This window comes from Hyperolius riggenbachi, chromosome 10 (genome assembly GCF_040937935.1).
Source record: "Hyperolius riggenbachi isolate aHypRig1 chromosome 10, aHypRig1.pri, whole genome shotgun sequence".
In the NCBI taxonomy this organism is placed as follows: Eukaryota; Metazoa; Chordata; class Amphibia; order Anura; family Hyperoliidae; genus Hyperolius; species Hyperolius riggenbachi.
In genome coordinates, this window is record NC_090655.1 from 4,392,012 (window position 1) to 4,416,654 (window position 24,643).

At 49.2% G+C, this 24,643-nt stretch overlaps 1 protein-coding gene across 2 annotated transcripts in view; it reads left to right on the forward strand.

Annotated features, from left to right (window-relative positions):
• The window catches only part of ANKRD2 (ankyrin repeat domain 2), a 46,929-nt gene extending 22,761 nt beyond the window's left edge, over nucleotides 1-24,168 (forward strand). For both annotated transcript variants that reach the window (XM_068257912.1, XM_068257913.1), the window contains exons 5-9: nucleotides 1,509-1,607; nucleotides 2,254-2,352; nucleotides 8,879-8,977; nucleotides 14,193-14,291; nucleotides 23,750-24,168. In XM_068257912.1, coding sequence (XP_068114013.1) covers nucleotides 1,509-1,607; nucleotides 2,254-2,352; nucleotides 8,879-8,977; nucleotides 14,193-14,291; nucleotides 23,750-23,848 — 495 coding nt within the window. In that variant the 3' untranslated portion in view covers nucleotides 23,849-24,168. The remainder of the gene's footprint in view (nucleotides 1-1,508; nucleotides 1,608-2,253; nucleotides 2,353-8,878; nucleotides 8,978-14,192; nucleotides 14,292-23,749) is intronic.
• The last annotated feature ends 475 nt before the right edge of the window (nucleotides 24,169-24,643 follow it).

Here is a 24,643-nt window from a genome sequence, read left to right on the forward strand (position 1 = left end):
GTAGCCAGGTGTAGGTTCCTCCAGTATAGGTAGCCAGGTATAGGTGCCCCCAGTATAGGTAGTCAGGTATAGGTGCCCCCAGTATAGGCAGCCAGGTATAGGTGCCCCCAGTATAGGTAGTCAGGTATAGGTGCCCCCAGTATAGCTAGCCAGGTGTACGTTCCCCAGTATAGCTAGCCAGGTGTAGGTTCCCCCAGTATAGGTAGCCAGGTACAGGTGCCCCCAGTATAGGTAGCCAGGTATAGGTGCCCCCAGTATAGATTGCCTAATATGGGTGTCCCCAGTATAGATTGCCTAATATGGGTGTCCCCAGTGTAGGTAGCCAGGTGTAGGTTCCTCCAGTATAGGTAGGCAGGTGTAGGTTCCTTCAGTATAGGTAGCCAGGTATAGGTGCCCCCAGTATAGGTAGTCAGGTATAGGTGCCCCCAGTATGGGAAGCCAGGTATAGGTGCCCCTAGTATAGGTAAGCCAGGTATAGGTGCCCCCAGTATAGGTTAGCCAGGTATAGGTGCCCCCAGTATAGGTAGCCAGGTATTGGTGCCCCCAGTATAGGTAGCCAGGTATAGGTGCCCCCAGTATAGGTAGCCAGGTATTGGTGCCCCCAGTATAGGTAGCCAGGTATAGGTGCCCCCAGTATAGGTAGCCAGGTATAGGTGCCCCCAGTATAGGTAGCCAGGTATAGGTGCTCCCAGTATAGGTAGCCAGGTATAGGTGCCCCCAGTATAGGTAGCCAGGTATAGGTGCCCCCAGTATAGGTAGCCAGGTATAGGTGCCCCCAGTATAGGTAGCCAGGTATAGGTGCCCCCAGTATAGGTAGCCAGGTATAGGTGCCCCCAGTATAGGTAGCCAGGTATAGGTGCCCCCAGTATAGGTAGCCAGGTATAGGTGCTCCCAGTATAGGTAGCCAGGTATAGGTGCCCCCAGTATGGGAAGCCAGGTATAGGTGCCCCCAGTATAGTGTGCCTAGTATAGGTGCCCCTTGTATAGAAAACAAGGTATGGGTGCTCCCAGTATAGCTAGCCAGGTATAGGTGCCCATCAGTATAGCTAGCTAGGTATAGGTGCCCCCAGTATAGGTAGCTAGCTATAGGTGCCCCCAGTATAGGTAGCCAGGTGCAGGAAACAATGTAATCTGCCAAAAGTAATACACTCAAATAATCCTTATCTGTCCCACAACAGAAGTCACATGAGCGACAGCCAATCAGAAAGGCTGCTCTTGCTGCACCTGATAGTAGTCATGTGATTATTATTCTTCTCCTCCTTATCCTGGACTGCCAGGCAAGATTTGGAACCCTGGAACTATGGACACACCCCTTCCACAATCCTACACGAGGCACACACTATCGCTCTTGAAGCGGTATCCTCCACACAAGCAGGAAACATTGGGGAGAAAGAGGAAGAAATCATGGCTGCTTCTTGTTTGCTTCAGAATTTGTATTGAAGAATATTTGTTGTGATTCCTGCTTGTTTTGACGTCTGTAGACTGACTCTGCTGTATGTTTCTTGCAGTTCAAGAGGACAGCCCTTCACAGAGCCTCCCTGGAGGGCCACATAGAGATCATCAAGAAGCTCATAGACAGCGGAGCATCTGTCAACCTCAGGGACAGGGTAAGACCCCGCCCCTGACCCAGGAATACTGCGATCACCCGACGCCATCACATCATATGACAGCAAGTGACAGCTGGCCTCTTCCTGGGCCCGACACGGCACTGACAGTTCAGGCAGAACTCTTCATAGCTACAGGATGTGGGGATAATGTATCCTTCTTAGATACAGTATATACTGGTGTAAGAAATCACATAGTGGCTATATTATGTCTATATCACAGCGCAGTGTCCCAGAGTGCTAATGCAGGTCAACTAACATAGATAGAGATACTTCTTTGTAACTTAAAGAGAACCTGAGGAGAGAGGGGGATGGAGGCAGACATATTTATTTCCTTTTAAACAATGCAGAATGCCTGACTATCCTGCTGATCTCCTGCCTCTAGTACTTTTAGCCATAGCCCCTTAACAAGCATGAAGATAAGATGCTGACTAAAGTCTGACTGGTTTAGCTGCATGCTTGTTTCTGGGTGTGATTCAGACACTACTGCAGCCAAAGAGATCAGCAGGGTTGCCAGGCAACTGGTACTGTTTAACAGGAAATACATATGGCAGCCTCCATGTCCCTCTCTCCTCAGGTTCGTTTTAAGTAAGTATTGTGTTGAAATATTAGCTATGAGTGCTTACCACTTGTATGGCTTCTCTGGCAGCTGGACTGTACGGCCATCCACTGGGCTTGCCGCGGAGGGAAACTGGAGGTCGTCATTCTGCTTCAGGACAACGGAGCGGAGATTAATGTGAAAGACAAGGTATGAGTTCCGTTTCTACACTAATGTCACATGTACACAAATAGGAAGTAGCCAGAAACTGGGTAAACTGCCCTACATGGCTGTTACTGAGATGGGAGTGATTATCACTGTGGGGTGCTGCGTACGCAGAGCCAGCATACCCACAGGTGTGATGGCTCCTCCTCCCTGTTACTGAGATGGGAGTGATTATTACTGTCGGGTGCTCCGTACGCAGAGCCAGCATCCCTACAGGTGTGATGGCTCCTCCTCCATGTTACTGAGATGGGAGTGATTATCACTGTGGGGTGCTGCGTACGCAGAGCCAGCATACCCACAGGTGTGATGGCTCCTCCTCCCTGTTACTGAGATGGGAGTGATTATTACTGTCGGGTGCTACGTACGCAGAGCCAGACTCCTCACAGGTGTGATGGCTCCTCCTCCCTGTTACTAAGATGGGAGTGATTATTACTGTTGGGTGCTGCGTACGCAGAGCCAGCATCCCCACAGGTGATAGCTCCTCCTCCCTGTTACTGAGATGGGAGTGATTATTACTGTCGGGTGCTGCGTACGCAGAGCCAGCATCCCCACAGGTGTGATGTCTCCTCCTCCCTGTTACTGAGATGGGAGTGATTATTACTGTTGGGTGCTCCGTACGCAGAGCCAGCATCCCTACAGGTGATAGCTCCTCCTCCCTGTTACTGAGATGGGAGTGATTATCACTGTGGGGTGCTGCGTACGCAGAGCCAGCATCCCTACAGGTGTGATGGCTCCTCCTCCCTATTACTGAGATGGGAGTGATTATCACTGTGGGGTGCTGCGTACGCAGAGCCAGCATCCCTACAGGTGTGATGGCTCCTCCTCCCTGTTACTGAGATGGGAGTGATTATTACTGTGGGGTGCTGCGTACGCAGAGCCAGCATCCCTACAGGTGTGATGGCTCCTCCTCCATGTTACTGAGATGGGAGTGATTATCACTGTTGGGTGCTGCGTACGCAGAGCCAGCATCCCCACAGGTGATAGCTCCTCCTCCCTGTTACTGAGATGGGAGTGATTATTACTGTGGGGTGCTGCGTACGCAGAGCCAGCATCCCTACAGGTGTGATGGCTCCTCCTCCATGTTACTGAGATGGGAGTGATTATCACTGTGGGGTGCTCCGTACGCAGAGCCAGCATCCCCACAGGTGTGATGGCTCCTCCTCCCTGTTACTGAGATGGGAGTGATTATTACTGTGGGGTGCTGCGTACGCAGAGCCAGCATCCCTACAGGTGTGATGGCTCCTCCTCCATGTTACTGAGATGGGAGTGATTATCACTGTAGGGTGCTCCGTACGCAGAGCCAGCATCCCTACAGGTGTGATGGCTCCTCCTCCCTGTTACTGAGATGGGAGTGATTATTATTGTGGGGTGCTGCGTACGCAGAGCCAGCATCCCTACAGGTGTGATGGCTCCTCCTCCATGTTACTGAGATGGGAGTGATTATCACTGTAGGGTGCTCCGTACGCAGAGCCAGCATCCCTACAGGTGTGATGGCTCCTCCTCCCTGTTACTGAGATGGGAGTGATTATCACTGTAGGGTGCTCCGTACGCAGAGCCAGCATCCCTACAGGTGTGATGGCTCCTCCTCCATGTTACTGAGATGGGAGTGATTATCACTGTGGGGTGCTCCGTACGCAGAGCCAGCATCCCCACAGGTGTGATGGCTCCTCCTCCCTGTTTCTGAGATGGGAGTGATTATCACTGTGGGGTACTCCGTACGTAGAGCCAGCATCCCCACAGGTGTGATGGCTCCTCCTCCATGTTACTGAGATGGGAGTGATTATCACTGTGGGGTGCTGCGTACGCAGAGCCAGCATCCCTACAGGTGTGATGGCTCCTCCACCCTGTTACTGAGATGGGAGTGATTATTACTGTCGGGTGCTCCGTACGCAGAGCCAGCATCCCTACAGGTGTGATGGCTCCTCCTCCATGTTACTGAGATGGGAGTGATTATCACTGTGGGGTACTCCGTACGTAGAGCCAGCATCCCTACAGGTGTGATGGCTCCTCCTCCATGTTACTGAGATGGGAGTGATTATTACTGTGGGGTGCTGCATACGCAGAGCCAGACGCCCCACAGGTGTGATGGCTCCTCCTCCCTGTTACTGAGATGGGAGTGATTATCACTGTGGGGTGCTGCATACGCAGAGCCAGACGCCCCACAGGTGTGATGGCTCCTCCTCCCTGTTACTGAGATGGGAGTGATTATCACTGTGGGGTGCTGCGTACGCAGAGCCAGCATCCCTACAGGTGTGATGGCTCCTCCTCCATGTTACTGAGATGGGAGTGATTATCACTGTGGGGTGCTGCGTACGCAGAGCCAGCATCCCTACAGGTGTGATGGCTCCTCCTCCATGTTACTGAGATGGGAGTGATTATCACTGTGGGGTGCTGCGTACGCAGAGCCAGCATCCCTACAGGTGTGATGGCTCCTCCTCCCTGTTTCTGAGATGGGAGTGATTATCACTGTAGGGTGCTCCGTACGCAGAGCCAGCATCCCTACAGGTGTGATGGCTCCTCCTCCCTGTTTCTGAGATGGGAGTGATTATCACTGTAGGGTGCTCCGTACGCAGAGCCAGCATCCCTACAGGTGTGATGGCTCCTCCTCCCTGTTACTGAGATGGGAGTGATTATTACTGTTGGGTGCTGCGTACGCAGAGCCAGCATCCCCACAGGTGATAGCTCCTCCTCCCTGTTACTGAGATGGGAGTGATTATTACTGTCGGGTGCTCCGTACGCAGAGCCAGCATCCCTACAGGTGTGATGGCTCCTCCTCCATGTTACTGAGATGGGAGTGATTATTACTGTGGGGTGCTCCGTACGCAGAGCCAGCATCCCTACAGGTGTGATGGCTCCTCCTCCCTGTTACTGAGATGGGAGTGATTATCACTGTGGGGTGCTCCGTACGCAGAGCCAGCATCCCTACAGGTGTGATGGCTCCTTCTCCATGTTACTGAGATGGGAGTGATTATCACTGTGGGGTGCTCCGTACGCAGAGCCAGCATCCCTACAGGTGTGATGGCTCCTCCTCCATGTTACTGAGATGGGAGTGATTATCACTATCGGGTGCTGCGTACGCAGAGCCAGCATCCCTACAGGTGTGATGGCTCCTCCTCCCTGTTTCTGAGATGGGAGTGATTATCACTGTGGGGTACTCCGTACGTAGAGCCAGCATCCCTACAGGTGTGATGGCTCCTCCTCCCTGTTACTGAGATGGGAGTGATTATCACTGTAGGGTGCTCCGTACGCAGAGCCAGCATCCCTACAGGTGTGATGGCTCCTCCTCCATGTTACTGAGATGGGAGTGATTATTACTGTCGGGTGCTGCGTACGTAGAGCCAGCATCCCTACAGGCGTGATGGCTCCTCCTCCCTGTTACTGAGATGGGAGTGATTATCACTGTGGGATGCTCCGTACGTAGAGCCAGCATCCCTACAGGTGTGATGGCTCCTCCTCCCTGTTACTGAGATGGGAGTGATTATCACTGTAGGGTGCTGCGTACGCAGAGCCATCATCACTACAGGTGTGATGGCTCCTCCTCCATGTTACTGAGATGGGAGTGGTTATCACTGTGGGATGCTGCGTACGCAGAGCCAGCATCCCTACAGGTGTGATGGCTCCTCCTCCATGTTAGTGAGATGGGAGTGATTATCACTGTGGGATGCTGCGTACGCAGAGCCAGCATCCCTACAGGTGTGATGGCTCCTCCTCCCTGTTACTGAGATGGGAGTGATTATTATTGTGGGGTGCTGCGTACGCAGAGCCAGCATCCCTACAGGTGTGATGGCTCCTCCTCCATGTTACTGAGATGGGAGTGATTATCACTGTAGGGTGCTCCGTACGCAGAGCCAGCATCCCTACAGGTGTGATGGCTCCTCCTCCATGTTACTGAGATGGGAGTGGTTATCACTGTGGGATGCTGCGTACGCAGAGCCAGCATCCCTACAGGTGTGATGGCTCCTCCTCCATGTTAGTGAGATGGGAGTGATTATCACTGTGGGATGCTGCGTACGCAGAGCCAGCATCCCTACAGGTGTGATGGCTCCTCCTCCTCCCTGTTACTGAGATGGTGTGACGCCGTCGATATGACATATCGAATGCGTCATGGAGTTACCAACGCTAGTTCTGCGCAAACCACCCAAACTGACAGTTTTTTGGGTTTAAATACACTTTTTTTTTCCCTTCACCAAAGGGCTGGAGAAATCTTTTCATGGCCAGTTAATTAGCCTGCTGTTGAAAAGATTCTCTGCCAGCACAGGGGACCCCCTGAGGTGTTTATGACCTCATCCATCAGGTGAAGGGTAGATATCAGTTGACAGAAGCTCATAAATGTTAGCTCCTCCAGACTGCTAGGAACCGATCACAGCAGGGGGTTCTCTCAGGATTACCTCAGCTGAAGGATCAAGGAGATTCCATCTCCCAGCTGACCTTTCTGTGATCTCACAAATATGAAATCCATCTTTTGCCATAAAGATGGCTTTCCAAATAGGCAACGGCCTTAAGAACCCGCTTATTCTGAAATTCGGAACCAACCACACGATTGGATGTTTCGGAATTCAAGGTAAGCCCTGCCAAAGCAGAGATATACATTTTGGGGTCACCGTTCACTCTAAACCCCCCAAGTTTGGTATCAACGTTCTTGATAAATTCTGACAAACCTAAAAATGTTATTAGATTTAACACAACTTGTACGGTTTGCAGATGAGCACACTTATCATGATTCAGGTAAAATTTTGTCTCTCTGAGAGGGGCAGAGATCTCCTATTGCAAAGAGGTGTGTGATCCACGCCCCCTAACCCCTCCTTGCTGGAGTGGGGGCTATAACCAGACAGAGCCCAGAAAGCTCTGAGTCCTTTACCTTCAATCTGATGCCTAGTAACATCCTGGCAGCCCGCAAGGACGCGGGCAAACCCTCCCTCTTGGAACTTCCTAACAAAGGCCTGTTGGCCGCATGGCAACCGCCATTTTGGGACTTTCGCCAAAGACTTGCGATTGCCGCATGGACTACCAATAACGGTATTTGAACTGTATATAATCAGACATCCTGTTCCTTTTCTTCCCTTCTCTCTGTCAATCAATCTGTTCTAAAATAAGCTGTGTGTATGTAGTTTAGAAATAAACTAACGATTTTATCGTTCAGTCTTGTGCCTGTTCTGGTCATCTGATTGCTGCTATAACGAATCTGCCCTCTGAAGAGTCAGTCATACTACCGCATTGTTTTATGGTTTGCTTATAAATTGTTGATTTGCTAGCTAGGTTGTAAATAACCGTTTCTTCCTTCTAGGATTAGCTAGTACCAGATTTCCTGTGCGAAATCGATAACTTTCGTTTCTCGATTGTAAATACAATTCGAGATTGCATCATATAGGGACCCAGTAACCTTTCTTTAACGTCACATTGCTCACAGTCTTTAAGCCGTCGGAAGTGACTATTCCCCGAACGGTGACTTGAGCGTGTTGAACGTGATTGGGCTGGCTACCGTATTAGGATAGCGGGAGTCTCTTTCCTCCCTGAACTTGAGAGAGTGGTGGCAGTCTACTTTATTTACCCGATTTCCAGCGCGAAATCGATATTTTTTAGTTTACCGATTGTATATACAATCAGAATTGTACATGTATGGACACCTCCAACCAATCTTAACCGTTTACTACGCACACAGTGAATTTGCCTCCAGCAGTCTCTAGTGCATGAGACCTGCATGGCAACAGTGGCCTAGTAATACGGGATTGGTGGATGTTTGTCCCATTACATATTGTCGGCAGCTGCGCGACCAATCTTTATTGTCAGTCTGTTCACCGTACTTCCTGCGTATGCTAACGGGAGCAGATTAGACGGGATTGGCACGCTCTGTCGCCCTTTTCTTCTTACCTCTGACGATCCAGCAACCGGTCTCGTTGTCCGTCTGCACCCGTACTTCCTGCGTACGCTAATGGGAGCAGATCTCGACGGGATCGCGGGGCTGGATTGTCACAGATGGGAGTGATTATCACTATCGTGTGCTGCGTATGCAGAGCCAGCATCCCTACAGAGGTGATGGCTCCTCCTCCATGTTACTGAGATGGGAGTGATTATCACTGTGGGGTGCTTCGTACGCAGAGCCAGCATCCCTACAGGTGTGATGGCTCCTCCTCCCTGTTACTGAGATAGGAGTGATTATTACTGTTGGGTACTCAGACATATTTTCATCCCTAATGCGTGGTCTGGGCTTACTTTCCACCCCACCCCCCCCCCCCCCTATCCCGACCACCACTCTGGGCGATCAGAAGTTTTTGTACTGGCTTTAGAACTCTCAGTAAAGATGTCACCACCTGAAATACATTTCAGAATCTAATTTAGAGAGAGGAACGATTTTTACAATGGGCAAACAATGACTAAATATTTTATAAATGAATATTGTAACTTTGGTTACAGTTCCTCTTTACTGTACATTTAGTTATAAGTGGTAATATGGTATTATGGTGGAGGATAGTGATATCTGTGCTTTATTCTCTTATGATTATTCACATTTCAGGTGTTGAGTACCCCCCTGCATGTGGCCACGCGGTGTGGACATGCCGACATTGTGGAACACCTTATTGCCACCGGGGTGGACATCAACTCCAAGGACAGAGTAAGTATCTGTTTTTGTTCCTTTTGTAAAGTACCCGGAAGTCAGAAGAATATGGGGGCTGCCATATTGCTCCTGGGATCAGGGCCGGTTCTAGATACAATGGAGCCTTGGGGCAAAAGTCACTTGGGGGCCCCCTGAATCACCCTTTCCAACCAAATCACCCCCCGAGCCGGCTTCCAGGCCCGATCCAATCCCCCTTTATCACACAATATCATTAGGTGTCCATCATATGGCCCCTAAAAAGCATTTTAAGGTTCCCATTTTTTACCTCCTCCTTTTCCTCTACTGAGTATACACAATATCGCCTCTCTCATGGGTCACCATAGCTGGAGGGGGGCACCTAGGGGGGCCTCCACAGGCTCTGGGGAATTACCCCTTTTGCCTCTATGGAAGCGCTGGCCAGGGCCGGGCAGAGGCGAGAGGAGTACATTTGAAATCGGCGCCGGTAGACTTGGGCGCAGGATACAGCCGGTATATGGCTGATCCTGCTTCTGCACAAGTCCGGGCTGATTTAATTACTATTCCCCCTCCAGGCCGCCATGGATAGTGGGGGAATGAAATAATTCGGCTTCCAGCGATTGCTGGAGGCCGAATTATTGTGTTTTTAAGCAACTTCGGTTCCGTCTTCTGACGGCTCCGACGTTACTCACTGAGCGCCGCTATAGACTGATTCCCATTACAGTCTATGGCGGTGCTGGCTGCGCCCAAATCTAGCAGCGCTGAAAAGCACTGCTCCGGGCGAGAGAGGCTCCAGCCTCAGGGCACAGTGTAGGAGGGGGCGCAGAGGCAAGAGAGGCTCCAGCCTCAGGGCGCAGTGTAGGAGGGGGCGCAGAGGCGAGAGAGGCTCCAGCCTCAGTGTAGGAGGGGATGCAGAGGTGAGAGAGGCTCCAGCCTCAGGGCGCAGTGTAGGAGGGGGCGCAGAGGCGAGAGAGACTCCAGCCTCGGGGCGCAGTGTAGGAGGGGGCGCAGAGGAGAGAGAGGCTCCAGCCTCAGGGCGCAGTGTAGGAGGGGGCGCAGAGGCGAGAGAGGCTCCAGCCTCAAGGCGCAGTGTGGGAGGGGACACACAACTCACTTAGCTATCATTCCCCTATTGGCTCCGACGTTACTCACTGAGCGCCGCTATAGACTGATTCCCATTACAGTCTATGGCGGCGCTGGCTGCGCCCAAATCTAGCAGCGCTGAAAAGCACTGCTCCGGGCGAGAGAGGCTCCAGCCTCAGGGCACAGTGTAGGAGGGGGCGCAGAGGCAAGAGAGGCTCCAGCCTCAGGGCGCAGTGTAGGAGGGGGCGCAGAGGCGAGAGAGGCTCCAGCCTCAGTGTAGGAGGGGACGCAGAGGTGAGAGAGGCTCCAGCCTCAGGGCGCAGTGTAGGAGGGGGCGCAGAGGCGAGAGAGACTCCAGCCTCAGGGCGCAGTGTAGGAGGGGGCGCAGAGGCGAGAGAGGCTCCAGCCTCAGGGCGCAGTGTAGGAGGGGGCGCAGAGGCGAGAGAGGCTCCAGCCTCAAGGCGCAGTGTGGGAGGGGACACACAACTCACTCAGCTATCATTCCCCTATTGTGGATGAAGCAGAGAGAATGTAGAAAAGGGGATACATGGCAGTGACTGCAAGCCAGATAACTAGAGATTACGGTGTTTCGGGCCCTGGGGTGCCTCTTAGTCTAATAGCAATCAGTGTGTGATGGCTGGGGTGGGAGGGATGGAGAGGCACACCTTGGTGTCTCGGCCTTGGCTGCTGGAGGATCTTGGCCCAGCTCTTGCGCCAGCCCTGCCTGGGATGAGAAGTGCTTGCTTGTTGTTCTGATCTTTGGATTCAGGGGATATATTCACAAAAGTTTGGTAATCTTATAGGGCACCCCTGAAGTAAGAGGGACTTATTTAGTTCCAGTTAAAGCAAAGTGCCTGGTTATACTGCTGATTAGTGATGGTCAAGTAGATGCAAATAACTTCGAGTTGATGCAAATGTATGCAATTTTTAATGCAAATTTATGCAGTTTGAAAATGAACCAATCAAATCCTGCTGAGGTAAAATTCAATTGGTTCATCTTCGAGCTGCATAAGTGTGCATCAACTCTGCCTCTCATACTTTTAAGGTGCCCATACACTACTCATTTTGTGGCGTCGATATCTGGACGATTCAGTCATAATGATCGAATCAGGCAGAGATCAATGCCTGATCAATCATTTCAATTGATTTTTCTCTGAATCAATCGAAATGATGCTGGACTGATCTCAATGGAAAAGGCTTGAAAGAGTGCACTGCAGTGACGGTGTTCGGGAACAAGGCATTATAGAGTGCAAGCTAGCCGTGCCCCTCACTCTCAGGGACGGGTCACCTCCTCACACTAGCGCTAGGAGGTGGTGACCACATTGCCCACCCCTCCCCCTCTGGCCCATATCCTAGAGATCAACCGTGCCCCTCCCCTGCACAGCAGATGTAAAGATAAGCTCAGGGAAGGGGAAGAGGAGGGAGGAGGCGGCTCTCATAAAAAACGCCAGAGAAGCAGCTTTCAGACTGGGGATGGGGAGAGGGAAGGGACAGCACAGGATATCAAACTTCCTTACAGGAGATGAGAGCAGAATGTAAAGAATCGTAGGACTGGCTGAGCAGCGGTGTTGTGTGAAAGATAATGTTGTGCCGGTTTGATTAGTTTGGTCTGATATCTGTGGCGGTGTGTGACAGAGGAGGTTATGTTGGTTTGATTAGTTTGGTCTGATATCCATAGGGTTGTGTGAAAGAGGAGGTTGTGCCGGTTTGATTAGTTTGGTCTGATATCTGCAGCAGTGTGTGACAGAGGAGGTTGTACTGGTTTGATTAGTTTAGTCTGATATCTGTGGGGGTGTGTGACAGAGGAGGTTGTGCCGGTTTGATTAGTTTAGTCTGATATCTGCAGCAGTGTGTGACAGAGGAGGTTGTGTTGGTTTGATTAGTTTGGTCTGATATCTGCAGGGTTGTGTGACAGAGGAGGTAGTGTCAGTTTGATTAGTTTAGTCTGATATCTGTGGCCGTGTGTGACAGAGGAGGTTGTGCCAGTTTGATTAGTTTGGTCTGATATCTGCAGCAGTGTGTGACAGAGGTTGTGGTGCCGGTTTGATTAGTTTGGTCTGATATCTGCAGCAGTGTGTGACAGAGGAGGTTGTGCCGGTTTGATTAGTTTAGTCTGATATCTGCAGCAGTGTGTGACAGAGGAGGTTGTGTTGGTTTGATTAGTTTGGTCTGATATCTGCAGGGTTGTGTGAGTGTGACAGAGGAGGTAGTGTCGGTTTGATTAGTATGGTCTGATATCTGTGGCCGTGTGTGACAGAGGAGGTTGTGCCGGTTTGATTAGTTTGGTCTGATATCTGCAGCAGTGTGTGACAGAGGAGGTTGTGCCGGTTTGATTAGTTTGGTCTGATATCTGTAGGGTTGTGTGACAGAGGAGGTTGTGCCGGTTTGATTAGTTTGGTCTGATATCTGTGGCGGTGTGTGATAGAGGAGGTTGTGTTGGTTTGATTAGTTTGGTCTGATATCTGCAGGGTTGTGTGACAGAGGAGGTAGTGTCGGTTTGATTAGTTTAGTCTGATATCTGTGGCCGTGTGTGACAGAGGAGGTTGTGCCGGTTTGATTAGTTTGGTCTGATATCTGTGGCAGTGTGTGACAGAGGAGGTTGTGCCTGTTTGATTAGTTTGGTCTGATATCTGTGGCGGTGTGTGACAGAGGAGGTTGTGCCGGTTTGATTAGTTTGGTCTGATATCTGTAGGTTTGTGTGACAGAGGAGGTTGTGCCGGTTTGATTAGTTTGGTTTGATATCTGTAGGTTTGTGTGACAGAGGAGGTTGTGCCGGTTTGATTAGTTTGGTCTGATATCTGTAGGGTTGTGTGACAGAGGAGGTGGTGCTGGTTTGATTAGTTTGGTCTGATATCTGTGGCAGTGTGTGACAGAGGAGGGTGTGCTGGTTTGATTAGTTTGGTCTGATATCTGTAGGGTTGTGTGACAGAGGAGGTTGTGCCGGTTTGATTAGTTTGGTCTGATATCTGTGGCAGTGTGTGACAGAGGAGGTTGTGCCTGTTTGATTAGTTTGGTCTGATATCTGTGGCGGTGTGTGACAGAGGAGGTTGTGCCGGTTTGATTAGTTTGGTCTGATATCTGTAGGTTTGTGTGACAGAGGAGGTTGTGCCGGTTTGATTAGTTTGGTCTGATATCTGTAGGTTTGTGTGACAGAGGAGGTTGTGCCGGTTTGATTAGTTTGGTCTGATATCTGTAGGGTTGTGTGACAGAGGAGGTGGTGCTGGTTTGATTAGTTTGGTCTGATATCTGTGGCAGTGTGTGACAGAGGAGGGTGTGCTGGTTTGATTAGTTTGGTCTGATATCTGCAGCAGTGTGTGACAGAGGAGGTTGTGCCGGTTTGATTAGTTTGGTCTGATATCTGTAGGGTTGTGTGACAGAGGAGGTTGTGCCGGTTTGATTAGTTTGGTCTGATATCTGTGGCGGTGTGTGACAGAGGAGGTTGTGTTGGTTTGGTCTGATATCTGCAGGGTTGTGTGACAGAGGAGGTAGTGTCGGTTTGATTAGTTTAGTCTGATATCTGTGGCCGTGTGTGACAGAGGAGGTTGTGCTGGTTTGATTAGGTTGGTCTGATATCTGTGGCGGTGTGTGACAGAGGAGGTTGTGCCGGTTTGATTAGTTTGGTCTGATATCTGTAAGGTTGTGTGACAGAGGAGGTTGTGCCGGTTTGATTAGTTTGGTCTGATATCTGTGGCGGTGTGTGACAGAGGAGGTTGTGCCTGTTTGATTAGTTTGGTCTGATATCTGTAAGGTTGTGTGACAGAGGAGGTTGTGCTGGTTTGATTAGTTTGGTCTGATATCTGTAGGGTTGTGTGACAGAGGAGGTTGTGCCGGTTTGATTAGTTTGGTCTGATATCTGTGGCGGTGTGTGAAAGAGGAGGTTGTGCCGGTTTGATTAGTTTGGTCTGATATCTGTAGGGTTGTGTGACAGAGGAGGTTGTGCCGGTTTGATTAGTTTGGTCTGATATCTGTAGGTTTGTGTGACAGAGGAGGTTGTGCCGGTTTGATTAGTTTGGTCTGATATCTGCAGCAGTGTGTGACAGAGGAGGTTGTGCCGGTTTGATTAGTTTGGTCTGATATCTGTAGGATTGTGTGACAGAGAAGGTTGTGCCGGTTTGTGTATGTGAATGTTTTGTAGAGGACTTGCGCACTAACGCACTCTTGTTGGAAATTGCAGGAGGGGGACACGGCTCTGCACGATGCTGTCCGGCTAAACAGATACAAGATCATAAAAATGCTGATCATCTATGGAGCCAACATGATGACCAAGAATGGAGTAAGTATTTGTCTTCCTCATCAGCTCCAGGAGCGGTCATACAAGACCCCGCAATGTGCAGCAAGGACCCCGGAGGTGAGAGGGATAGGGAGGGTACACAATACCAGTTGCCTGGCTGTCCTGCTGATCCTCTGCCTCTAATACCTACCAGGGCAGCCATCAGGGGGGGACAACTGACACTGCAGTGAGGGGCCCATGGCTTCTGGGGGCCCTGGGCCCCCTTCCCCCAAAGTGCTGGCAGGGCCGCATGTGCTGGCTGCGGGCCTGGGGCTTACTAACCAGCACACCGCATTCCAGCACTGAGAGGAGAGTGACATCAGCGCTTGAACATGGGGAGCAGATGAGTGAGCACGCTACAGTGGACTTTCTATACTGGGGCATCACCTATATCTGGCTACAGGCTACCTATACTGGGGCACCACCTGTACCTGGCTACCTATACTGGGCCACCACCTATACCTGGCTACCTATACTGGGGCACCATCTATACCAGGCTACCTATACTGGGGCAGGAACCACCTATACCTAGCTACCTATACTGGGCCACCACCTATACCTGGCTACAGGCTACCTATACTGGGGCACCACCTATACCTGGCTACAGGCTACCTATACTGGGGCACCACCTATACCTGGCTACCTATACTGGGCCTGGAACCACCTATACCTGGCTACCTATACTGAGGCACCATCTATACCAGGCTACCTATACTGGGGCAGGAACCACCTATACCTAGCTACCTATACTGGGCCACCACCTATACCTGGCTACAGGCTACCTATACTGGGGCACCACCTATACCTGGCTACAGGCTACCTATACTGGGGCACCACCTATACCTGGCTACCTATACTGGGCCTGGAACCACCTATACCTAGCTACCTATACTGAGGCACCATCTATACCAGGCTACCTATACTGGGGCAGGAACCACCTATACCTAGCTACCTATACTGGGCCACCACCTATACCTGGCTACAGGCTACCTATACTGGGGCACCACCTATACCTGGCTACAGGCTACCTATACTGGGGCACCACCTATACCTGGCTACCTATACTGGGCCTGGAACCACCTATACCTAGCTACCTATACTGGTGCACCACCTATACCTGGCTACAGGCTACCTATACTGGGGCACCACCTATACCTGGCTACAGGCTACCTATACTGGGGCACCACCTATACCTGGCTACCTATACTGGGCCTGGAACCACCTATACCTAGCTACCTATACTGGGCCACCACCTATACCTGGCTACAGGCTACCTATACTGGGGCACCACCTATACCTGGCTACAGGCTACCTATACTGGGGCACCACCTATACCTGGCTACCTATACTGGGCCTGGAACCACCTATACCTAGCTACCTATACTGGTGCACCACCTATACCTGGCTACAGGCTACCTATACTGGGGCACCACCTATACCTGGCTACCTATACTGGGGCTGGAACCACCTATACCTAGCTACCTATACTGGTGCACCACCTATACCTGGCTACAGGCTACCTATACTGGGGCACCACCTATACCTGGCTACCTATACTGGGCCTGGAACCACCTATACCTAGCTACCTATACTGGTGCACCACCTATACCTGGCTACAGGCTACCTATACTGGGGCACCACCTATACCTGGCTACCTATACTGGGCCTGGAACCACCTATACCTAGCTACCTATACTGGTGCACCACCTATACCTGGCTACAGGCTACCTATACTGGGGCACCACCTATACCTGGCTACCTATACTGGGCCACCACCTATACCTGGCTACCTATACTGGGGCACCACCTATACCAGGCTACCTATACTGGGGCAGGAACCACCTATACCTAGCTACCTATACTGAGGCACCATCTATACCAGGCTACCTATACTGGAGCACCACCTATACTTGGCTACCTATACTGGGGCACCACCTATACCTAGCTACCTATACTGAGGCACCATCTATACCTGGCTACCTATACTGGGGCACCACCTATACCAGGCTACCTATACTGGGCCACCACCTATACCTGGCTACCTATACTGGGGCTGGAACCACCTATACCTAGCTACCTATACTGAGGCACCATCTATACCTGGCTACCTATACTTGGGCACCACCTATACCAGGCTACCTATACTGGGCCACCACCTATACCTGGCTACCTATACTGGGGCTGGAACCACCTATACCTAGCTACCTATACTGGGGCACCATCTATACCTAGTTACCTATACTGAGGCACCATCTATACCTGGCTACCTATACTGGGGCACCATCTATACCTGGCTACCTATACTGGAGCACCACCTATACTTGGCTACCTTTACTGAGAGCACCACCTGTACCTGGCTACCAGGGGCGTAGCAATAGGGGGTGCAGCGGTAGCGACCGCATCGGGGCCCTTGGGCCAGAGGGGCCCCGAAGGGCCCTCCCTCAACTACAGTATTAGCTCTCTATTGGTCCTGTGCTCATAATAATCACTTCTATAGATACTTTGAATAGTGGTAATCATTAACAAGCTGTTCCCCATCCCATTCTTGCACCTCTGACACTGTAGTTACCATTGGCAGGTTTTGGTGCGCTGTATCAATTATTATGTATAGAGTGCTTGAGGGGCCCCATTGTAAGACTTGCATCGGGGCCCACAGCTCCTTAGCTACGCCACTGCTGGCTACCTATACTGGGGTACCACCTATACTTGGCTACTTATACTGGACTGCACTGGTTGCAATAGACCGGGATAGAAGAAACAAATTGATTGCAGGAAGATATCCAAGTAATAGCTATTACAGAAAATTAGGAAATATCGCACTATATAGCTGCAAACAGATATATACTCTATAGTGGCTGGAATGAATGTTTGGATGAGTGGAGCGTGTGGAGTGGCGGGGAAGTGCCGTGACATTCCTAGGGCTTTTGTAGCGGTTTTAATTTTAATTTTAATGTGATTTTGATACGATTCTATGGTTGTCTGTCCACAATAAAGGAAGCTTTTGATTACTGGCAAGCGAGGCCTGGATTAGCTTTGTTCTTTTTGGTAATTGCAGATATATGTCTGAGTTAAAGGCCCGCAAACAGTCAGTTTATCTACAGATGAAGTGGATTTACCACTCTCTATATTTGACATCCTGACTGTCTTGCCTGCTGAGGACCAATGAAAATTGTTGTATGTAAAGGAGGAGGGTTTTAAAAACCCAAGCTCGGTCCCAAGTTGGTGCTCTGATATTCCCCTGTGGGGCTTAGATCGACCAATACTGCTTTATTGTGGGTGACAGCCGCTTGAACTGATCATTATCAATTTTATAAGGAGGAGTGGGCCCTGTAATCCAAAATGGCATATAGGCTATCTGATGTACTACAAGAAGAAATTGAGTCTGCGTTCTCAAGGTCTGGGATCACCGGGGAAAAAGGGAAAAACAAAGATAAAGAACCACTCTGGCAGCTCTTCAGAGGGCACCGACATTTAGTGGAGAAACAATTAAAGAGGAGATGGAATGTCTCCTTCTTGCAATCCTACTATAAAGCTAAGGTCATTCCTCACGGGATACGTGAACGAATAGTACCAGCAGATAACCTCCTAACAGATAGATTTAAGAAAATATGGAGTGAGGATTGCTTGAAGAGAGGTTTACATATCCTTGAACTCTTTATAGAGGAAGAAAAGGTGCAATTGGAGGAGCTGTCTGATATGGTTGAGAAAAGTGGAATCCAACTTGATAAATATAAGGATGACGCAGACTTTGAGAAACTAAACAATAATTTAAAAACACATATAGAGAAGACTCAATTCACAATTAAGAAAACAAAACAATCTAAATTCCAGAGAGATGTTGCAGAGTGGGATCTAGCAACAGTGTTTGATCCATCTCTTAAACCAAAACGAGGTCGGTCGAGGTCACGGAAAAGGGGCGGTCGCCCAAGGCGCCCAACCCCAAGGGGTAGTAAACATAGTAGTGAAGAAGATAATATAGAAAATGATGATGCTGGTAGTGACAAACAAGTAGCTTTTTTAGATCAGGAGGAGGACGAGGAGGAAGAGGAAGAAAGCGACGACCAGGACAGAGGCAAAGGCTCAGGCAAAGGGACAAAAGAGTCAGCCCAGAGGGGAGGAGGATCAAAGACAAACGTACGGAGAGAGGAGCCAAGAAGGGGGAGGAGCCAGAACAAACAGAATTGAAACATCTTGGAGTTGAGGTAGTTAATCTGTCCAACTTTCCATTAGAGCCTCGCCATGTCTCCCTCCTTTCAAAAGGACTCACGTTTGCCCCTGTACAAAAAGGTGATGAATTCACCATATACAAAGATGTTCTCTTATTTTTGAGACGAGTCCTTTTGAAACTAATGTTTAAAGACCATAAGCAGTCACTGGACAACAAAAATAACGAGGTCCAGTATGAGTGCTTAAATCTAGAGGAGAGAGAGGCTCTGGTGGTGTTGGAGAGCTTATGGGATGAAGGCCATGTGGTGATTGAAGAAGAGGACAATGAGATGGGAGACATGATGGAAACTACAACAGAAATAGTACCCCTGACTAGGTTAAAGAAAAAATCTAAATTTATGCCCTCCCTTACGTCGAATAAATATCTATCGGTTTTTTTGGAAACCTTTAGTAAAGATCTAAAAACACTTGATCTGAATCCTAAAGTCAGACAAAATCTGACTAAGGAAGAAAAGGTGGCATTACAAGAACTGAAAGAGGCAAAGGGCTTTTTGATAAAACCTAGTGACAAGGGGGGAAATGTAGTCCTGTGGAGTGAAAATGACTATTTAGAAGAAATGCACAGACATCTTGGTGATGGAAAGACATATCAATGTCTCACACATGACCCCTTTCCCCCCTTGGTTGATAAAATTAACGATAAACTGGAGGGGGCTTTCAAAGAAGGCTTGTTATCTAAAGCTGAGTTTGAATTCCTAAAAGTCTATGAATATGTTAGACCCACTCTATATCTGATCCCAAAACTACATAAAAACAAAGAACGACCACCTGGCCGTCCGATCCTGTCAGGGATCGGAGGACCAACGGAAAGAATTGGACAGTATGTAGATCAGAAACTCAAGAAACTGGTTCAGACCCTCCCCTCATATGTCCAAGACACTCGGGACGTTCTAAAGGTTATTTCTGGTGTGCGGGTGTCGCCGGGGGCCCTCCTGGTGGGGATTGACGTGGAATCTCTCTATACGTCGATTCCCCACCGGGCGGGCCTCGAGGCTGCTTCTTTCTATTTAGAGGAGACATACCCGTCTCTGACTGACCATAACTGGTTCGTGATGGATATGTTGAAACTGGTATTGATGGAAAATTATTTCCTTTTTGATGGAAGGTTCTATCACCAGGTGGCCGGGACGTCAATGGGAGCGGCGTGTGCGCCGGCGTACGCATGTCTCCACCTAGGATACTGGGAGAGACGAGACGTATATATACTTGATATGTACCGGCGCCACGTCGCTCTATGGATTAGATTTATTGACGATGTGCTGGTGGTGTGGGAAGGGAGTAGAGATGAACTGGAGGAATTTATCAAGATACTCAATGTGAATAATAAAAATATTAGGTTGACATATGCGTGTGATGAACATGAGATCTCCTTTCTGGACCTTAAAATTGCGGTCAGAGAGGGTGGTCTCAGTAGTTCCACGTATAGGAAGCCAACCGCTGGAAATACTATACTCCACGCCGCCAGCCATCACCCCGGTCACCTGGTGAGGAACATCCCATATGGGCAGTTCCTCCGTTTGAGGAGGAACTGTTCATGTGAGGAGGAGTTTAACAGAGAGTCTCGTGAATTGTATCTACGACTAAGAGATCGGGGATACCCACATAGGGTGCTCAGAAGATGTTTAAAAAGGGCAAGAAATCGAGACCGTGAGACCCTCCTTGTGTCAGGTAGAGGAGATGGATCGGACACTAAGGGTGGAGAGAGAATAGTTACCCAATATGGATCACATTGGGAGACATTACGAAATTGTCTAACTAGAGCCTGGCCTGTCCTTACAGCATCTCCCGATATTGCGGAGATTGTGGGACCGTCCCCCATGATCACAGCAAGGAGAGCTAGGAACCTTAAGGATCAGCTAGTGTCCTCTGAGTTTGTAAACACAAAGCAAATGGAAGAAAGAAAGACCTGGTTAGGAGCTACCCCTGCCCCAAAAGGTATGCACAGATGTGGGAGGTGCAAGGTGTGCCCCTTTGTGCATAAAACTAAAACATTTTGGGATAGCGGTCATGAAAGGGAATATAAAATTGGAGCATTCATGAACTGTGAGACCACGGGGGTAGTGTACATGGTGACCTGCCCCTGTGGTTTACACTATATTGGGATGACTACTCGAGCATTTAAAACTAGGATTTTGGAGCACATATCAAATGTACACAGCAAAAATGATGAAAACAGGGGCCCTCTAAGGGAGCATTATCTTTTGAATCATGGAGGTAAATTTAAGGGTAGTCTGGTGAAGGTTCTCTCCTCAATAAAGAAAGGAGCAAGAAAAGTTGATATAGAAAGGGAGCTCCTCCGCAAGGAGACTATGTGGATTTATAAATTGGGGACCTTGTCGCCTGGTGGCCTCAACTCGGAGATGGATTTCTCAGTGTACTTGGATCTGTACGGTTAATTTAATACGGATCAAGTGTGATCCTTAGGAGGTCACTTTGTATGTTTTTTATATACTGACCCCTTGCTAAAGGGGCAGAGTACATTGATTTCAATTATTGGACTGATTGTCATATATGAGTGCATGCGCATGGGTATACTGGGAGTTGGCATCTATCTCCGAGTTGGGGAACTGGGTTTAATCCAATTTAGTATAATGTGGTGTGGAGCCCTTTGTGATGAAGAAAAACTTTGGATGCTACCGAGGGTACAGCAGAGGAAGAGGTACCTTTATGATCCATGTGAATGCACATATATATGAGCCCCTTAGGTGCTCTTTTTGGAGGTCTGAATGCTACAATGAATGAACGGTAGTTACCCCTACAGCTGCTGTGCATAGATAAAAAAGTTCCTGCTAGAAAAAGAATTAGAGCCTTTAATAAGGATATCTTTTGTCTGTGAACTATCTGGGGACTACTACTCATAAGTTATAATGTGTGACCACCTTCGTTTGAATAAAAGAAATTTGGAATCAAGCACTGTAGATCGCTCTGCAAATATATGAAGTCTCTATGGGGATTGTGGGCAAACTTGCCAGGAGAAAAGATGGCGCCGGCAGGCAAATCAGGTGATCGCTTGCCAGGATATATAAAGGATGAACCACTCCTCCTTGCTCTAAGCCACACCCTGAGGAAGCCCATTGGGCGAAACATGTAGGTGGGAGGAACTACAGGAGGCCGGCCTCGCCCACCACTCTAACTCCACGCTGCTCGGAAGTGATCCCCGCGACCATGTTGGTTTAATCCCTGGTGCGGGTAGATCTGCATTCACAGCCGCTTTAGAAGAGTCTACTGCCTGCTAATAAGAACACTGCAGTTCGTGAGTAAATGTGACCACAGTCACTACATCCCGCTGGGGGAATACAGTATACAGGGAGCTGGCGCCCCGCAAGTGAGGTATACAACTGCTGTGACTGACGTTGGCAATTCCTGCGCATATAAGACTTGCTTAAAACTGCGCTCTGTGCACCGCTAACTGCAATTACATGTGTGTAGCTTTGCAAAGTGAAGATGCTGCTTTGGCTGATGCTTGCAATGTTGATCTGCTGATATTTGAAACTGAATTGAACTGGCTTGCAATCAGTGCTTTGCTGAAACTGGAAACATCAGTTTACTGAAACTGGAATAACCAAAGCAATAGCGGGTTATCAGATGGACTGCACTGGTTGCAATAGACCGGGATAGAAGAAACAAATTGATTGCAGGAAGATATCCAAGTAATAGCTATTACAGAAAATTAGGAAATATCGCACTATATAGCTGCAAACAGATATATACTCTATAGTGGCTGGAATGAATGTTTGGATGAGTGGAGCGTGTGGAGTGGTGGGGAAGTGCCGTGACATTCCTAGGGCTTTTGTAGCGGTTTTAATTTTAATTTTAATGTGATTTTGATACGATTCTATGGTTGTCTGTCCACAATAAAGGAAGCTTTTGATTACTGGCAAGCGAGGCCTGGATTAGCTTTGTTCTTTTTGGTAATTACTTATACTGGGTTGCCTATAGCTTGCTACCTATACTGGGGGCACCTGTACCTGGCTTACCTATACTGGTGTAAAACCCATACCAGTCTACCTATACTGGGGGCAACTATACCAGGCTACCTATAACGAGGCACCACCTATAGTTAAATACCGATACTGGGGAACCTGTATCTTGCTGGCCTATACTAGGGCGCCAGCTATACCAGGCTACCTATACTGGGGCACCAGCTATAGCTGGCTACTTATACTGGGGGAACCTATGCCTGGATACCTTCACTAGGGGCACCCATGCCTCAGGGCCGGGCCGAGGCATAGGCTGGAGAGGCTCCAGCCTCAGGGCGCAGTGTAGGAGGGGGCGCACAATTCATTCAGCTGTCATTCCTAATTGTGTTTGAAGCAGAAAGAAATAAGAAAAGGGGATACATAGCAGTGACTGCAAGCCAGATAACTAGAGATTAAGGTGGTGGGGAGGTTGTGGGCCCTGTGGCCCTCTTAGTCTAATAGTAATCAGTGTGTGACGGCTGGGGTGGGAGGGATGGAGGAGGGGCCTCTTAGTGTAATAGCAATCAGTGTGTGACGGCTGGGGTGGGAGGGATGGGGGAGGGGCCTCTTAGTGTAATAGCAATCAGTGTGTGACGGCTGGGGTGGGAGGGATGGGGGAGGGGCCTCTTAGTGTAATAGCAATCAGTGTGTGATGGCTGGGGTGGGAGGGATGGAGGGGCGCACTTTGGTGTCTCAGCCTTGGGTGCTGGAGGACCATGTCCCGGCTCTGCGGCATGCCTGGATACCTATACTGGGGGGCACTTATACCTGTCTAGGGTAGGGGGATGAGCAGCGCACTTCGTACACGGACACGGGGGTGGGGTGGCTAGTGGGTGGGCACAGCAACCAGTGGGTTGGCCCAGGGAGGGGGGCCCCAGGCCTGATGATGTGTGAGGAGTCCCAAAATTTCTGATGGCAGCCCTGCCTTTAGCCATAGCCCCTGAACAAGCATGTAGATCAGGTGCTCTGACTGAAGTGTGACTGGATTAGCTGCATGCTTGTTTCAGGTGTGATTCAGACACTACTGCAGCAAAATAGACCAGCAGGACAGCCAATCAACTACTATTGCTTAAGAGAAAATAAATATGGCAGCCACCATATCCGTCTCACTTCAGTTGTCCTTTAAACCGTTCTATACTTACCTACGTACATAAAAACAATAGAGGGTGATTGCGGCCATATTTCACCGTTCAGCCATGTACTGCCGGTGTGGTCGCTGCTAGGACTTGAAGACAATCTTCTCAAGTGCGTATTTTCCTCTTGTGTGCCCCCCAGGATGGTAAGACCCCCACAGACCTGGTGCAGCAGTGGCAGGCGGATACCCGAGAGGCGTTGGTGAAACGGAAAAATGAGAGCCCAGAGAAGGAGGTCTAAAGATGAGACGGAACGCCAGTGTACCTACTTATCGCCGCAATGCGCTGAAACAAACGCCAACGGGCACCTGGCTGTAACTGCCAAATGCTTCTGATTTATTAATGCACTTTGTATGATATAGTATATATCTGTACAGCTGTTTCTCCTATCTTATGATTGTACAAATCGTGCTACTCGATAAACGTGACTTGTATAGCTTGTAGACCCATCTCGATGTGAGTGTATTGTATGAACCAGCAGGAACCTGAATAACCGAGAACAGGTCATGCTGTTCATTTTTCACCAATAAAGGGACATGTCTGTTGATGAAGATTCTTAAAGACGTTGCTTTGTGTTAGCATTCCAAAAACTCTAAAGACACAAGTCAACGTTACGAAACTATCAAAGTTAAAGTGGACCTGAACTCTTACACAGGACAGAAGGAATATATAAAGAAATGCACCCTGTATGTATGTAGAGAGTTTAGCCTGTCTAATCCTCCCTCATCTGTGACTAATCACAACTGTCATTTGATCTCTCCACTGCTTTGATCTCTCAGGTCTGCTTTAAGGTGACCTCACAGGAGAAAATAGAAAGAATCTTAAGTTTTATTTGTCTTTGAAAGAGAAATATGATTGAAAAATGTTTTTTCTCAACGTAAATCAATTGGGAGTGGCGGAAAATTCTGATTTTTTTTTGGGGGGGGGGGGGATGTTGGAAGATTGAATAATGTAGAATAGAGTGTCAATTTCTTGATTTAAAGACCTGAGCATATTTTTAGATCATTTTTTTTCATAACTGGGGAAAAATCTAACA